Source organism: Crocodylus siamensis, chromosome 3 (assembly GCF_052110815.1).
Source record: "Crocodylus siamensis isolate JL-2025a chromosome 3, ASM5211081v1, whole genome shotgun sequence".
In the NCBI taxonomy this organism is placed as follows: Eukaryota; Metazoa; Chordata; order Crocodylia; family Crocodylidae; genus Crocodylus; species Crocodylus siamensis.
In genome coordinates, this window is record NC_143397.1 from 251,809,052 (window position 1) to 251,827,141 (window position 18,090).

Sequence of the window (18,090 nt, forward strand, 5' to 3'; positions counted from 1 at the left end):
GCAAAGGGAGGGACTTCTAGTGACAAGGGTTAGGGGACAAGACTGTCAGTCCCAGGGGGTGAGGCACCTGTCAAGGGGCGGGACTTCCCTTGTGGCCTTCAGCAGCTTGCCAAAACTTGGTAAGCAGCCCTCCAGCCCAAATAATTGCCTGCCTCTGGCCTACATTCATCTTTCCACAATGTATCTGCCTACCTACTGTGCATACCTTCTTCATCTTAGGTTTTGTGTTTAATGTCTGAAACAGTAGCTCAACCCTTATCCTCAGGTTCCAAGACTGAGAAAAAGGAAATTCATTTAGGGAACCTAGAAAATGTTAGTTTGGCAATTAACTTCTTGAGCACATTCCTCCAAAATGGAAAGGGTCAAAACTGAATAAATTAGAATCTCTTCAGCACAAGGCAAACCTCAGTCTATTTCTGTAATGGGGAGACTCTCAGGACCCAGTCTTAACATTGGCCCACCCACCTGTCTGGGGCAGTCTGCCCTGTCTCTCCTGCCATGATTTGCTGTTTAATAAACTGATGTAAATATGTGGGAGACTGCCCATTTAATACCCCAAAGCCCCGAGTGTTATACATGGTGCTGACCTACCCTACACTGTGTCCCATGCCTTGCAGATGGCATCACAAATTGATAACACTCCAGCGCAAAGCTGGGCTAACCTCTGCCCCTTGTGGGGCCTTTAACATACTAGTCTTGCACTCTGCCCCCTCTCCCAGGGCCTCATTCATACTGCCCACTCTCACTGAGCTTTATTCATACTGCCCCTCACCTGGGCCACTCTCAACCCGCCATGGATCCATACAGCCCCTTTGGGTCCCCCCTTGGGCCCTAATCTACATGGCCCTTCAGGCTTTCCTAGTCACACTCTAGCCGGCCCACATGTAGCCCTTCACATAGGTCATGCAGCTACCAGCCTTATGCCTCACACTGAGCTGAACTCAGCCACTAGACCCTCTCTTGGCAACTTGCTCATGTTGTCATTCTTGTGGGAGTTGGCCCATGTGTAAGGGGGCATGTAGAGTAGAGTTGGTCATGCAGGGTGAGCATGTAGAGTAGGGTTGGTCATGTGTAAGGGGCATGTAGAGTAGGGTTGGTCATACAGCCTGAAGGCTGCGTGACCAACCCTACTCTACATGCCCCCTGGTGCAGCCCTTCAGGCCCACCTGTGCAGACTCTACTCTACACCCCTCACACACAGCCCTTCAGGCACCACCATGCACCCTACTTTGTGCGGGCCACTACACACAATTCCATCTGCTCACCAGGGCCCCTTTCTGTCCCGTCATTGAAGCCAACTCTATGCCCCCTTACTGGGGCTTAAGGTCTTATACCCCACGAGCTCAGGTGTCCGTAGATATGCCCCCACTGCCTGGCCCTGCTCTAAATTATGCACTGGGTAGTGGGAGCTGGGATTATAAGGCTCCCCTACCCATCTTTCATTGGGGAGGCAACTGGGCTGGCATTTCTGGGGTCCCACTGGACCATCCTTCCCTAGCAGGGTGTAGTTTTGGGTCATCCCCCAGGACCGGGAGCCTCCTGCCATCCCTGCAGTTCCTGTCCTTACCTCCAAGATGTTCTGAGCAGCAGCTCAGCCAGGTGGTGTTCTTCCGGCTGCCAGCAGCAGACTGATGGCTCAACCCTGGGGACTTGAGCTAAGATGAAGTCCAGTCAGCCCTCTCCTCCAATCACTTGGTGTTGCTGCAGTCATGTGATCACCTCACCAGGGCTGTCCTACACCTGGGCTGCCCTGCTGCCTGCTCTCAGCCCTTAAAGGGGCAGGCACGAAAGGTGTTCTGCCACAATGTCATTCTCCCCACTATGAAGGTGCCCTTGTAATAACTATTATCCAGTGATGAAACAACTCACAAGCTACAACTGGTAGGAATGATTGAGAGCTACAAATCATCCATTTATTGCTGTACTACAAAGGAAAAAATATATCCACACTATGTATACTGACCAAAGATTCTTCAGTCTGTTGTATTATTTCCCTATCCCTGAATTTATTATACATGGGGCTTGATATACATCATTGTTTTTAAAACAAACTCTTTTTTTAGTATATAATAGAATATAATATTTTTACATTTGTGTGTGTGTGTGTTTGGTCGGTAACAGTGGCGAAAATGATTTCAGGATGCAAGATACCAGGGAATCAGAGAAATGATCACAAGAGCACCTCAAATACTCAATGAGACAAAAGAGACTCGAGAGATCACGAAAATAACTCCTCCTGTCCACAAGAAGGATGAGAATTAATATTGATTTTTTAATATTAATCCCAAACCATCACAGTGAAATTTAGTGCAAAAATGTTAATGATGACAATTCAATCTATCGCTCCACAGTCCCTCAATAAAATTATGCTCTCACTCTTCTCAAGGCTAATGCTGGCAGAACTTATATGACAACCTGAAGAGAAACCTTCTTGATGGGCTGTGACAGAGCTGGCAGCCTCATGTTATAAAAGGCCGTAAGACTGGAATCCACACTGACAGCAGATTAAGTACTGCTCATTCTTTCAGAAAACTAAATTAGTTGCCTGATAACTACATCCAATGGGACTCAATCTCGTGTCATTAGCAAGCGTGTACCTTAGGGAGAGAGTTGACAAACACCCATTTTAGAGGCATTGCCCTTCACCCAGAACTCCTTTTGGGCATTTTCTTTTTTTATAGAACTCCTTAAATCAGATGAGGTACACAGCAGACTACCAACTCAATCGCAGGTTGGAGGGTTTAGACCCTCAGCTTTAAGGTGGCTTGTGAAAGCATCACTCCAACAGAGTTCAAGGTGGGCATAAAGTGTGTGCTTTTCCCATGCTCTACAGGCACTAGAAGGGTTATGGGGTGTCTTAAACTAACCAAGCAACAGATGGAGGGGCCCACATGAAAACAAGTATAAAGACTTACTCTGTTTTCTGCACAATGGGGAAGCTTCCAAGCCGGATATAGGAACTCTGAATTCCATTGTCTTTCAGCCCAAAAATCTCCTTCACGCTGAATAAATCCACCAGGTCAAATCCTGTCCAAAATGAAAGAGGAAAACCAAGGCAGGGATCAGGTGGCCATTCAAACAAATGCCTCTACACAAACGCTTGTAGTAGGGGTAACAAGCAGGAGGAACTCACCCTCCTGCTGGCTGACACCAGCCCAGACATAGTGGGGATCACGGAAGCGTGGTGGGACTCAACGCATGATTGGGCGGTCAATGTCAAGGGCTATAGGCTGTACAGGAGGGACAGGATAGGAAAGAGAGGTGGGGGCGTGGCACTCTATATTAAGGAGGAATACACATCCTCATCAATTAGCAAGGAGTCAGGGGAGGGGCACTCTGAAGTGCTTTGGGTTAGAGTACAAGGCAGTCGAGGGGAAAAAGACTTAACGGTGGGAGTGTACTACAGACCTCCCAACCAGGGGGAAGAGCTTGACCAGGAATTCTTGGGTCAGCTCACAGAGGTAGTGAAGGCTAAGGATGTGGTAGTCATGGGGGACCTGAACTTCCCAGACATCTGCTGGGAAGAGCAGTCAGCCAGGTCTGAACGCTCACGTAGGTTCTTGGCCAGAGTGCAGGACCTCCATCTAACCCAGGAGGTGCACAGCCCCACCAGGGGAGACGCTTTGTTGGACCTGGTGCTGGCCATGGGTGATGACCTGGTGAGGGGGCTGCGGGAGCTCGACCACCTGGGCGACAGCGATCATCGCCTGCTGGAATTCACCATCCAGCGCGAGGTGGCAAAGATTTTAGGAGGACAGACTTCAACGAGCTAAGGAGGATAGTTGGAGAAGCACTGAGGTCCCAGGAGGGGGAGGGGAGCCAGGTGTCCAAGGAGAGTGGTCGCTCCTTAAGGAGACGATCCTCCAAGCCCAAAGGAAGGTAATCCCAACACGGATCAAAGGGCGCAGGAGAGCACACAAGCCTCCGTGGCTCACCAAAAGCATCCGGGAATGTCTCCTTGCTAAAAAGGAGGCTTACACCCAATGGAAAGAAGGGGTCATCACCAGGGAGGACTATTCTGCAGTTGCTCGGGGATGTAAGGGGGTAGTTAGGAAGGCCAAGGCAGAGATGGAACTGGGGCTAGCTTCCCAGATTAAGGACAATAAGAAGTCCTTTTTTAAATACATAGGGGGTAAAAAGAAGGTCCTGGGTAATGTGGGGCCCTTGCAGGACGCGTTGGGAAATTTGGTCGTCACACCAGATGGCAAAGGTAACATGTTTAATTATTTCTTTGCCTCTGTCTTCCTAAGTAGGGACCAGAACAGCCACCTCCCTGCTGGCCCCGCCTCGGGCCCCGGGGGAAGCACACCTGGGCCACGGGTTAGCGAGGATTTAGTTAGGGAGCTTCTGGAGGGGTCGGACGTATTCAAGTCAGCCGGTCCGGATGATCTCCACCCTAGAGTTCTAAAGGAACTGGCCGAGGTCATTGCAAGACCCCTGGCATGGCTATACGAGCACTCGTGGTGCTCTGGTGAGGTACCAGAGGATTGGAAGAGGGCCAACGTGGTTCCCATCTTCAAAAAAGGCAGGAAGGAGGACCCGGGAAACTATATGCCAGTTAGTCTTACCTCGATCCTAGGCAAGCTGTTCGAGAAAATTATGCTGGCACACATCCAGGAGGGGCCAGCAGGAGACTGCATGCTTAGGGGCAACCAACATGCGTTCATCAGTGGCAGGTCCTGTCGGACCAACCTGGTGGCCTTTTACGATCAGATCACCAGATCATTAGACGCAGGGGTAGCAGTGGACATCGTCTTCCTGGACTTCCGGAAGGTTTTTGGCATGTCTCTCACCCCATTCTCATTAAGAAACTGGGGGCTGTGGTGTAGACACCCACACAGTCAAATGGGTCGCCAACTGGCTGGTGGGCCGCACCCAGAGGATGGTGGTGGATGGGTCCTTCTCAACCTGGAAGGACGTGGGCAGTGGGGTCCCCCAGGGCTCAGTCCTCGGGCCCACACTGTTCAACATCTTCATCAGCGATTTGGATGAGGGGGTAAAAAGCACCTGTTCAAATTTGCTGATGACACTAAGATGTGAGCACACTGGAAGGATGCAACAGGCTACAATCAGACCTAGACAGGTCACAGGGGTGGGCGGATGAGAATAGGATGGGTTTCAACACAGACAAGTGCAAGGTGATGCACCTCGGGAGGAACAACCGGCACCATACCTACAGGTTGGGGAACTCCCCTCTTGTCAGCACGGAGGCAGAAAAGGATCTGGGGGTCATCATTGACTCCAAGATGAACATGGGCCAGCAGTGTGGGGAGGCAGTAAGAAAGGCCAACCGCACCTTGCCACAGATGCATCTCGAGCAGGTCCAAAGAGGTGCTCCTCCCCCTCTATGCAGCACTGGTCAGGCCGCAGCTGGAGGACTGCGTCCAGTTCTGGGCACCGCACTTCAGGAGGGACGTGGACAGCATGGAGAGGGTCCAGAGGAGGCCACTCACGTGATCAGGGGGCAGCAGGGCAGGCCCTACGAGGAGAGGCGACGGGACCTGAACCTGTTCAGCCTCCACAAGAGAAGGCTGAGGGGGGATCTAGTGGCCTGTTATCAACTAGTCAGGGAGGATCAGCAGGCATTGGGGGGTCCCTGTTCCCCCGAGCACCGCCAGGAGTGACCAGGAATAATGGTCACAAGCTGGCAGAGGGTAGGTTTAGGTTAGACATCAGGAGGTGCTACTTCACTGTCAGGGCAGCTAGGATCTGGAACCAGCTTCCAAGAGAAGTGGTGCTGGCTCCTACCCTGGGGGTGTTTAAGAGGAGGTTAGATGAACACCTTGCTGGGGTCGTTTGACCCCAGTACTCTTTCCTGCCATGGCAGGGGGTCGGACTAGATGATCTGCTCAGGTCCTTTCCCACCCTAGAAACTATGAAACAGCTGAACAACAGGTCAAACATTCACACTGTGGTTTTATATCCATCTTAAGTCCTAGATGCCACACTTTGGAGAGCTGCCCACTTCCTCCTGGGAGAAGTAGGAATAAAATTCCACTATGAGCTCGTCTAAGAAGTGACTTCAAACGAAAACGCACAAGAACATGAACTCGAATTGCAAAGCGTTTCAAGGCTGAGAACTGCATTCCACATGCAATTTTTATTTCTACTTTTATTACTACTTCTTGTCAGAGTGGGGTAAGATTCAACTAATTCATGTAGAAGTGCAGGTCAAGATCCTAACTAATCTAGTTAAGGAAAAATCAACAGCAAAGATATAAACTTGGGAAAGATTTTACTAGAGGGCAGGTACTTTGAAGGCTTCCTTGTATGATTTTCGCACCACTTTAATTATATCAGCTCCAAAGCAACCCATCATACTTCAACCTGTAACCCCAAGCATAGATGTATTTATAACAATATAAAATTCCTTATACTGTAATGGCTTTTTTTTTTCTAAATTAAATTCACTCCGGGGGACTTTACTAATTTAAATATGCTGGCTTATAAACCATCCTAATTAAATTGGTATAATATCTGCATGTCGAATGACCACTAGCTGTGACAGTGGACAACAAATAAAGCATAAACCTCCAGGACGCCACTCATTGTGAAGACTGAAATAGTCTCCCAACTGCAAGATAAGGCGGTCAATGCTTCCATCTTCTATGAACTTTCCTTGCTGTCAACAGTCTATCCCTCCTGTCCTGTCCACCCTGCTCTCAGCTATTATTGGACATTTAGATGATTAAATAAAGCAGTTAAGACACTCCAGAGCCTCAGGGCTTCATCTCATAATCACTTGCATGACAACTTTAGCGATAGACCTTCTGACACACTGTCATCAGGCACGATTGTTTCGATAAATTGCCTAAAACAGACTTCAAGCACACGAAAGCCCCCCACCGGCTACCATATAAACAGGATCTTGACTTGTGCTTATGCTAGCTCCACTAGCTTCTTTCATCCTACGACACCTATTTTTTCATCTAAACCAGACACAGTGGTTTAGTAGAAGGAGCTTGAGTGGTATCTCTCTGGGAAGTGGCTCACACAATTGGTGAGGAAGCCTGTTCACGGGCCACAAAAGATAATCTGTGCAAAGAGTGGGAGGTGGCTATCTGCCAAGGCAGCGACATGGTTCAATTCAGCTTCCACCACCAGCCTTTTCAAACTATGTTGGAAAAGCTCTGCTATGCAGGTAGCCGTGAGAGCGATGAAAACTTCCTCCTAAGGCTTTCCATCACTAGCCTAGATGCCAAACATACTTGAATCTTCCTGCAACGTCTCAAGCAAACATCCTCGTCACCAGGGATTGCTCAAGTTCTCAAACTGTTACAGCTATCAAACTGCTGCAGTTGATGCAAACAAAAAGTCAGGTTCAATCAATCACTTGATCTCACTGAAATTTCCTAAATCCAACCCCCACATAGGTCCTTGCAGTAACAAAACAAGCAAAACAAAGCGAGCAGCACCGTCCAAGGTCTTTGCAAATGAAGTCTACAGCAATAATGATCGCTTGCAATTTTGTAGCCGGCACTGGAATACTTCCTGTTCGCACTGAAAATTGCTACATTTCAAACGACTATATTTTCTGAGAATTAATAAGCCAGTTGGAACTGTGCTTTGACTGAATCAAGTGCCGTATAATGAAAAAATACTCTGAAAAAAAAAGGCAGATCTAATATACTTCTAAGGAACTGCTCATTAAGTAAGAGCAGTACATCCTGTGCATTGTGCAAGACAGGGCACTTGGAAAAAGTAATAAGTGGCCATGGAAGTGGAGACTATCAAAATGTACAACGGCGGGGAGTTGAAATAACGTTGGAATTGTGCAGCTGCCTTTCCTAACTGGAGAGTGCTCGACTCTGCAAACATAATAATGGTCTTTTAATGCAGGTTTTTGAGTGCACGCAATTCTTAGGTTTAGAAAAAAGCAAAGGACAAACTTGAGTTCATTCAACAATGCGGGCACGGGCAAATGCATATTGTACCTGTTTTAGAAGCAGAGAAGCAGGCAACGCCTGTTATGATGCACTGGTTATGGGTGCAGAAAAGCAATAAAAGTTAATGAAATCACCCTAAACAAAGCAGGGCTGCAGATGAAGAGGTTTTGCTACCACTGTATCACTACAGAATCACACAGGCATAACAGTCTCATCATTACATGAATATTTTTAGCTCCCGCTATGACTGTATGATTGCCTATATTCTTGTAGCAGTACAGTCCTAGAAGCACAAAGCATTAGGGCTGGAAGGGACCTCAGGAAGTCATCTAGTCCAACTCCCTGCTCACAATAGGATCATCCTTGCCAACGCTTTGTCCAGCTGGGTCTTAAAAACCCTCTGAGGATGAAGACCCCACAACCTCTCTGGGTATCCTGTTTCAGTGCTTTACTACCCTCCTCATGAGAAGTTTTGGTTTTTTCCCTCTAATACCATCCTAAACCTCCCTTGCTGCAACTTTCTGCAACTTTCCTTGCTTGCAAGTAGTACAGTGTTATTTTCGACGAGGACTACAGGGGCATGGGACAGCTGGTCAGCAAGTTGCAGAGGTATCTGCAGGGAAAGAGGAATGAGCCCCAGGGGTCTGGGTTCTCCGACAGGCTCTGGAGAAGGGTGCTCCCAAGTGGGCACAAACCCTTCTGCCCACTGCTCTCAAAGTTGACCCCCTTCTGCCTCGTCCCTTCAAATCTGTCCCTGTTCATTCCCATTTCTGGTGCCTCATCCCAGTCCCAAACTCCTCACAAAACCAGCCCCCGTCTCCATCCCTCAGACTCCCAGGCCCTGTCTCTGCTCAGTAGGTCCTAATCTCACCGTGACAAACTCATCCCAAAGTACCCAAGAACAGCCGTTACAGGGGAAAGGCTGGTTCCCCCCAGTGCCCCATCACTATGAGAATACATGTAGGAGTTGCAAGGGGATGATGCAAAATAATGGTGTTCCCCTAGCCTTAGTCTCAGCAATGGTTGAACTGGTTTGGTTATAGGTTCCCAGAAGAAAAAAAAAAAATCAGCCTCATGCCAGCACTGAACATACAAAGTTTCAGCCTAACTGGCTAAGATTTATCAATGCTACGAGCATCCAAAAATAGGGACAACTACCAATGCAATAAGCCCCTACTTATATTGGCCTTTTAAAGCATACTGAAGACAATATGGGCTGTTAATTATAAATGTAGCAAAGCTTTGTTATGGAAACATCATGCCTTGACTTCTCCGGATATTTTCATCTTCATACATTTGCAAACACAGTATTAATCTTAAACCGGAATGAGCAAATTATTACATTATTTATTTTTTAACTACCTCATTCTTTTACTGTAGAAATTTTCCTATAGAAACATCATTCCAAATGAACAAGCTACCCTTGTTATACGTACTGGTACCACCAAAGATCATTTGAACTTAAGGAGATGCACACACAGAGATGCAAGTGTGTGCACACACCCCCCTACTCTTCCCCCCATTTATTTTCCTTGTGTTTCTGGAACCACTTGAGGTTGAAATGATCTTTTGCTGGTACATGGGTCAGTGCATGGACTAAAGAGAAGAAGCATAGGGCTCAGTCCTCAGTTCTAGCTATAGCTGCTCTCTGGACTGCCCTCAAACACATTCGGGCTGCCTTTCTACAGACCAGGGAGATGGGGAGGCAGAAAAGCCACTGAGAAAAGTACTCTGTCTTCCTAAAAGGGCTCTGTCTGCCTCTCTGGGCTCCTCTCTGAGCTTCCTCTGCAAGGACAGACTCTCACCATACGCAGCTGAACTTGCAAGGTGCAAACCAAGTTCTGAATAAGGGTAATGAGGCTTTTTGACATATCACTTAGCCATGCCTGCCTAGCTCAGGGGGACTGGGCCCAACAATCTTGCAAAGTCCCTTCCAGCCCCTAGCAATCTATGAATCTGTGATTAAAACAGGTACATCTATCCCATCCTCAGTTATCACAGGCATGTTATTGGCATATCACTGAGTGTTGCAGACTCAAATGGGGAGGGTGGACTTGTCCATACTAAATTTCTTTTTAAAATCTGGCTGGTAAGCATCACTACAGACATGGCTAGTAGCTTAACTGGCCAGCCATTTAAACAGCAGTGCTATAAATATAGCAGCTAATGGGCTGGATAATGTTCTTTGATCATAAGGAACCTTCTCATTACAGCCACTAAAACAATACAGAGCTTTTGAAAACATTTAACCTGATTTAGTCTCTGGAAAACCAGCCCACCCCAGGCCATTAACATGAACATTAAAATGATGACCTCAAAGGGAGGTTTGATTCACAACAGCAAACGTGGCTTGGGAAGTAATTATTTCTGAGCTGCTCTGCTGATCAAATCTACCCAACATCTCTTTCGTTGCTACAATAACTCTTGGAGAGAAGCAGACATTTTCTCTGGATGCCGGAAGCAAAGTTCAGGAAGGAAGCCAACAAAGTAGCTATACTACTACTTTGCTCCTCAAGACAGAAACTTCACTTTCTCGTGATGAGAAAGCACTGAGCTGGGTCTGGGGTTTCCCTGCAAAACAGGCACCTGCTGTCCCCATGCTTAAGGCACAGAAGTCTATCAAAAAGCAGACAGATCTAAAACTGGTGGGTTTTCAACCTACTCTGTTGAAGCCTTTGTAAGGGAAATCAAGTCAGAGTCCAGAGGAGAGCCACGCTCATGATCAGAGGTCAGGAAAACAGATCGTACGATGACAGGCTGAGAGCCATGGGACTCTTTAGCTTGGAAAAGCGCAGGCGCAGGGGTGATCTGATGGCCACCTATAAGTTTCTCAGGGGTGACCACCAGGATCTGGGGGAACGTCTGTTCACCAGAGCGCCCCAAGGGATGACGAGGTCGAACGGTCACAAACTCCTGCAAGACCGTTTGAGGCTGGACATCAGGAAGAATTTCTTTACTGTCCGAGCCCCCAAGGTCTGGAAGAGTCTGCCAGCGGAGGTGGTTCAAGCACCTACACTGAACACCTTCAAGAACAAATTGGATGCTTATCTTGCTGGGATCCTATGACCCCAGCGGACTTCCTGCCCTTTGGGCGGGGGGCTGGACTCGATGATCTCCCGAGGTCCCTTCCAGCCCTAATGTCTATGAAATCTATGAAATCTATGAAAGTCAGAAAAGTGTGATCAGGCAGAGATTTAGTCAAACTCCAGTAGTGAATTCTGAGCCTGGGGTCGCGGTTATTGCTAGGCAAGAAATAGGGCACATGCTCACCTCCTTACAAATCCAAACTGGCCTGCACTCAGAGGAGACTATAGGTGCCTGCAGTTATCTGTAGTGTTTTTAAAATACAACTTGATATGCAGGTATTGTGTGCTAGGTGGTCTCCTCACAGCTGCTAAATTGAGTCTCTAGACAGGATTCAAAACAGCCCTTCCTGCGGCCTGCCTCCACGAGCACTGAACTCACTGAGTCCTACCACTGACTTCAATATTAACACAGTGTGGAGCATGGTTTAAAATCCCATCGTCCACTGCAGGGGCGATGCATAGGGGGTGCACTCCGAGCATGGCAGTGCACCCCCCACAAAAAGGCGCGGCCGATACGGCTGTGGGTAGTCGCTGACCCTTGGTGGGTACTCACCACCCCCCCATGCCCCTCCCCCCCACTGCCAACAGTGCCGGCAGCATCTGCGGGACCTTCCCACTCGCCACGCCTCCCCCAGCCGCCGGAGGCACACGCCATTCATCTTCCACTGGGACACAGGGATTCACTAGGCTATTGCCCGCTGTCCTAAGACTTTTCAGAAGACACTTCCTACTCTGGATTGGCTGTCTGCAATGTAAATGGTTGTTGCCGTGCAACCATATTACAACATCTTTTACCTCGCTGGAATTAACCAGTAGTCAAGATGTCTGCTGTCCTTCCACAATTTGCCTTATTTGGATGAGCTGGTTTCACTCCCATTTAGGGCCATTTTAATTTCAAAGGCCGGCTGCTTTAGCGGATAGCAAACAGTAAGGGTTTCTCTCATTGCAAAGCAACATGCAAGCTAAACACTCAGGCTCCTGATCTGAACTCCAGCTTCAGACATTTGGGAACAAGAGGAATTTTTATGTGCAATTCCCTGTTATTCTCTGTCACTTAAACTGGCAGTCTTCATTTATGTGGAGCAGTGCGGCGGTTGTGCTTAGGATGTCTCCTCTTACCACTCTGTAGTCACCCAACAAACCATTGGGTTTCCTGCCTGCCACGTCTTGGATGTTATTATTCTATGATTGAATTTTTTAAGTCACTAGTCGGGAGGGCTGCTCAAAAAAATTTTTTTTCGTTGTTCTTATTAGGTGTCTATTAGAGTTTCATGGGTACTATTGGTAAATTATCTTGCTCACTTCTCTGTATATTCACACGCACTCAACAGTATAGATAATCATAGTCTGATTCAGATCAAAACTTGTATTTATTTCTTTTATCGTCCTGTACAACATTCCTTTACTTTCCAGCAGCAACTTTTTTTTTTCCCTATCTATAATATCAACTTGGTAATTCTATTTATATACTGTTCTTGTGCTATTATTATCAACTTGAGTGAAAGGAACCTAGTATTAATAAAGTCTCTTTCCTATTTGTCCATTTTTGTTTCTATTTTTATTGCAAGCTTTTATCTTCAAACCCCACTATACACACTCTCTTTATTTTGTTGGCAGATAAGTTTATCTTTTTTATCCTGTGTGTGTCTGATGCCTCGAGTCCTTTCAATGGGTACACAGACGCGGTCTCCAAGACTAAATAATAATGTGTCAATTTGACTCTTTTCTATTCTTTTGCTTTCTTTCCAGGTCGGCAGTGCAATATGCGTCCCGCAGAGTTTGTTTCTTCCTGGATCCGCCCCTCGCTCTCGGAGCTCCGTTCTTCCCCGACGCTGTGAGAAGTCTCTGTGAAAACTACTGATCCCCTGGGGATCCTCTTTCTTCTCCCTTTTCTCCCCTTTTTCTCCCGTCGAGGCTCCCGTCTGGCTGCCATGCTCTGATCTCGGAGCTTCTATCCTTATATGATAACGGCTCTGGAAGCGGCATTCCCCAGGTCTTTTCACTGCCACCGCACTTGCTCCTGCACAAGCAGCAAGCTGAGTGGGTAAGAGAGCTGACTGAGCAAGAGCTAGCTGGGTCTAGCCAGTAGGTGATTTTTTTTTTTCTGGAACACATAAAGATATGTCACCCTTCTGCCAGGCATCAGTCAGCAGCAAAAAGGGCCAGGTTCAATTTTGGGGGCTACTAAATATATTTTACCTTGGCTTGAGTCCCCACCCAAACCACCTGGGAAACACTAAATGAATTACTAGCATGTCCCACATAAACAAAACTCCCTCCTCACAAACCATATAAACACCAAAATTTATTACAGAGAAAAAAACAAAACTAAAGAAAACATTGAATATCATTTTCAAGAAAACATTGAATATCATTTTCAAGCACTATTACTACAAAGCACAGTGTATAGGTGCAGGCTCTTGGGGGAGGGCTCATCCAAACCCAGGTAGGTTTTAGGGGACTTAGGGCTCCCCAATGGGCCTGCACCCCTACACCTGCCCTTCAGAAATGGGCTGGAAGGGGGCCCCACACCGGAGAGTCTTGTGCTGCTACTTGGGTTCACCGAGTCACAGGGAGCTGCTCAACAGCATGGGTCCTTTTGCATTGCAAAGGTCTCTGTTGCTCCTGGAGACATGGTAAAACGCCAACCTCCACTTCCACATGGTAGCTTTGAAGGGTCAACTGCAGTTTTCATCATCATACTGCACCCCAAAATTCCTAGTCCCAATCCCAGCCCTGCTGGCCAGAAAACTGCGAAAGAGCTTGGAGGAAAGGTCAGGCCTATCTCGGCTCTGGCCTAGTCTACATCTAGCACCCAACCACACCAATTGGTTGGGACAAAGTACAAAAAAGACAAAAGGTGGCCCAGGCCCATCTCGCTGACCCTGAACTGGGCAGCACAGCACCTTCCAGGACTCTCCTGCACTGAGGCCTGGATAGACAACAAGTAGTGCCAGGTCTCTCCCTGGCTCAGATCCTGCCATGCTTTACCCTGGCCCAAATCTGCCAGCCAAACATATGGCTGAGGTTCAGCCACATAGCTAGGCTGAAATGCAATAGCTGTGAACTAGCAAAAAGGTCCCAAGCCTATGGCTGTAGCCTGGACATCCCGTCTCAGCTACACCACAAGGCTGAGACACTACAGTTCCCAAACACAGGGGCCAGTAACTGCCAGGACCCATTTCTGAGCAGCTTGCTCTGGGGATTAATACCCCCACGGCATTAACCCACTTAAGAAAAGAAAGGGGAAAGAGAGAGGAAATAGGCATCTCAAACTCAAAGACAGACTTTCTCTCCCTGTAACTGAGGCTTTTCCATCCCATAGCTTTGGCTTGCCTCTCCAGGGAAGGGTGGGAGACCTCCCCATGGGGAGCAGGTTTTCTGGCTCCTAACACAGCACCCAGCAGTCCCAGTAGCCTCAGGAAAAAAAGCAAAAAACCTTAGTTAAGTTGTTCTTATGTACCTGGTGTGACGCTAGCTAAGCCTTGTGTAATTAGGGAGTGCTACAGTCCAGCCTCTCTTTTACTCATCTGCTTGAAGGATCTTATGCTTCCTCTGGCCAGAGGATTTTACATATTTTCCCCAGATACAGGCCCCACCTTGCCATGTGCTGAGCACATGGTCAGAACAACAGGAGCAATCTTGCCCACATAAAACACACAAATGAAAAAAAAAAAAAAAACCCCACAATACACAGCCCAGTGTGCGTGTGGGTGTTACAAATATGTAGAGCAGGACAGATTAGGGGAAAGCAGTAGAGGACTTGAGAGCAAAGGAAGCAACACAGGAAAGCTATAAGCAAGCAGGTAAAGAGACAAGACACCTGAATAGAGCACCGCACAGAACAGTGAAAACATTTGCTTCGATACCGCATGCCACCGACTGTGGTGACCAAAATGGAAACGTGCAAACTCTACGGCAGTGTTTCATCACTTGTTCTTGTGATAGCACTGTCCCATTCTAGTAAATGAACTGCTCTCTAACTTGTGATGCCTTCACTCTCATCCATGTGCCTTTCACTTTTTGCACAGTTACAAGTGGCACACTAAACATGTTCAAAGCCACATTTGACATAGATGTCTCGGCCCCATCACAAAAAAGGCATTTCTATGAGGAGGGCAGGCTGCAATTCCTCAAAGATAAACTTTTGGAGTGCTGCCATCACTCCCCTCACAGCTCCTTTTCTTGCTCCAGTGATTTACAAGACTTAGCTAGAGTTAGTTATTCTTTTGATGTCCTTGTGTACCAGATCAGGTCTATGCCAGAAAAACCTACCCAAACTGTTGTAGTAGATGCTGAGTTTTATTAACCATTGTACTTTGAAGCCTTCTTTGGATTCATGTTCCCTTGTAAGTCATCTAGCCAGGAATGGTGCATACTCATATGTTGCTAACTACCTCTCTCTGTACTTGGACCTCGCAACAGTAACATGACCGTTTGGAAGTAAAGGGCAAGCAAGCAGAGTGAAGGAGAAGTGGATCCCCATGCACATCACCTAAAGAAGAGCAGAGCAGACATAGATTTTTGTATTTGCAGATACCAAAGAGAAGTTCTATTGCGCACATAACCATAGCCCCAGCTTGGTCTTTTCTCAGGCAATTTGTTTTGTCCTACTGGAGTTTGCATTCACTGAAAAAAAATTAAGAGTGTTTGAGGCAAACTCCATCCTGGGACTTTGTTCCCCTCCTTGAGTCTGCGAGCAGTGCTAAGGCAGCATCCTGAAATGCACATTTATAGGTGAGCAAGACTCCAGGAGGTGCCATGCTGTATCACAGGCCCGATCCAAAGCCCACTGATATCAACTTCCCGCGCCATCTGCTGTATGCGATTCTGTGGCACTCAGATACCAAGGCAGTAAGATTGGCTGAGAAGCAATCCTGTCATATCAAGATGGAAAACCATTCATGTTGAACCACCTGGGTGATCTCCAGGGTGAAGAGGAACTTCTTTAAACTGTTTGCCCTTCTCCCATATGAACACAGCTACCAGTAAAGCATCGAAGAAGATCCTTTGTAGGATACGAAGAATACAGGTGTCACTTCAGGGCATTTTTACACATGCAAATGCCACTTGTATAAGCAGCGAAATGTGCATCAGTGCCAATAAAATGGCAGTGGTGCGCTTTTGAACTAAAACACCTTGGAGAAAACAGTGGCTCACCGCCACCACTTCCTCTGTGCTGATGCATATTTCGCTATGTATACACCTGCATGCAGTGCAGTGCAGTGCACATCAGCTCGCGTGTGGAGCAGACCCGCTTCACTGAGTTTGCTCAGAAGAAGCAGATCTCTGCTGCATCACCGAATGAAAAGATATGCGTATAAATGCTAGGGCTGTGCAAAACGGCACTGTTCCATTTCAACTTGTGTTTTGGTGTTTCAACGGAACAGCATTTCATTTCGAATTTCGTTTCAATTCAAAACTGCTGCTTCGTTTCGTTTCATTGAAACAGTTTTGCTGTTTCACCCATAGGTTATAATGGGGAAGCTCAAAACATCCTATAACTTTGTTATTTCTAGCCTGATTTGGATGAAACTTGCAGGAATAGTAGCCCCTTCTGAGGGCATGATGTCTCACTTTCAAGGAGATAGGTACAGGGGTTTCAGGGGAACTGCACCGCAAAGTCTTGAAAGCAAAACACTCATGTCATGTGTATGTGTTAAACCACAGCATGGTCAATACTTCAAGATTGCTAGCCCCTGCAGAGACAACAAAGCCTGCCAAGTTTCAGGGAGATAGGTGCAGGGATTTGTGGGAAACTGAACCTCCAGCTGTGGGCAAGCAAAACTTGTGACATGGGTGACACTGTGTCTGTCTTGGGGCAGAGGAGAGTGAAAACTGCAGGCCTGCAAGGCCCTGCTGTGGCCACGAAGCCTGCCAGCTGTCGAGGAGATAGGTGTAGGGGGAGTCTGGGTTCAGGGGCCCTGCACCTCTAGCTGCTGACAGGCAAAACTCATGACATGTGTGGGTGTGGATGCTAAGGTGCGCCCTCACTCAAGTGACACCAAAGCAGAAAGCAGGGCAGTTCAAACAATGCTGTCTTTTATGCAGTTCTTATATCCCTCCCTGGAGCACTGGGATTGTGAGGGACCACAGGAAAGGATCACAGTCACTGGCCAGCTACACAGTCAATAATGAGAGCAGTCCTTCCCACCCTCCACCCCCCTTACTTTAGTTTCTGTTTCCCTGCAGGCAAGCCCAGCTTGAGCTTCAAAACTCAAAACACTTTAAAAATTTCAAAATGTTTCAACTCGCCTCGTTTCGTTTTGTAGCTGTTTCGAAGCTCTCTGTTTTGTTTCGATTTTGCTGTTTCGAGCTCAAAATGAGTCAAAACAGCGTCAAAACGAAACTGCCAGCAAAATTTCGCACATCCCTCATTAATGCCCTCAGGCACCATATGTGCCGGGCAGATCTAAATCAAAAGAGTAGGCCAGCAGTTACCAAGAAAATGTTATGCAGGCATCTCGAAAAGTTAAACACCCTAAAACAACGATTCTCAACCAGGGTGCCATGGCACTCGGAGGTGCCTTGAGATGCCATGCAATGCTAGCACTGTTAGGTGTATAAACATGATTCACAGGCTAAAGCAAGAGATTTCAAGTAGGAATCCACAGTGTTAAAAACTCTCTGATCTGCTGTGGTCTTTCTGAGGTCTTTGCAACAGAAGAACTGTTCCACTGTGTTTATGTAGTCAAAACAAGTGAAAACTAAGAGCTGGCATTTTCCAAGAGGTGTCTGAAGTCTTTCAGGGGTGCCTGAAGTCTAAAGAGCTTGGCAGCTGCTGCACTAGAACAATGGGATGTGCTTGTTAAACACTTTGTAGCGCGCAGGTTGGTGTCAAGAAAAGGGGAGCAGGGCTGCTAAATTATTATTTTAGCCTGTGCAAATAATAATGTTTCCAGAAACTTGTTTTCCTGAATACAGACACACTGGGTAGATCCCTGCAGAGTCCACACACTGCTTATATCTGAATAAAAGCCTGGAAATCTTGCAGACCTGGACTGCGGCTGCCAGCTCCAGAAGACGTCATTTCATTTCGTCTCACTGCTGGTATTAAATATACCAGGGCTCTTTTCTACATAATTAGCTCTGTGCTGACAGGCCCCCTTGTAACTGCA

The 18,090-nt window shown here is 47.3% G+C and overlaps 1 protein-coding gene across 4 annotated transcripts in view; it reads right to left on the reverse strand.

Annotated features, from left to right (window-relative positions):
• Positions 1 to 18,090, reverse strand: part of COL22A1 (collagen type XXII alpha 1 chain) — a 316,497-nt gene that overhangs the window by 197,382 nt on the left and 101,025 nt on the right. For all 4 annotated transcript variants that reach the window (XM_090040702.1, XM_090040701.1, XM_090040704.1 and 1 more), the window contains one exon: positions 2,916 to 3,027. In XM_090040702.1, the coding sequence (XP_089896828.1) occupies positions 2,916 to 3,027 (112 nt within the window). The remainder of the gene's footprint in view (positions 1 to 2,915; positions 3,028 to 18,090) is intronic.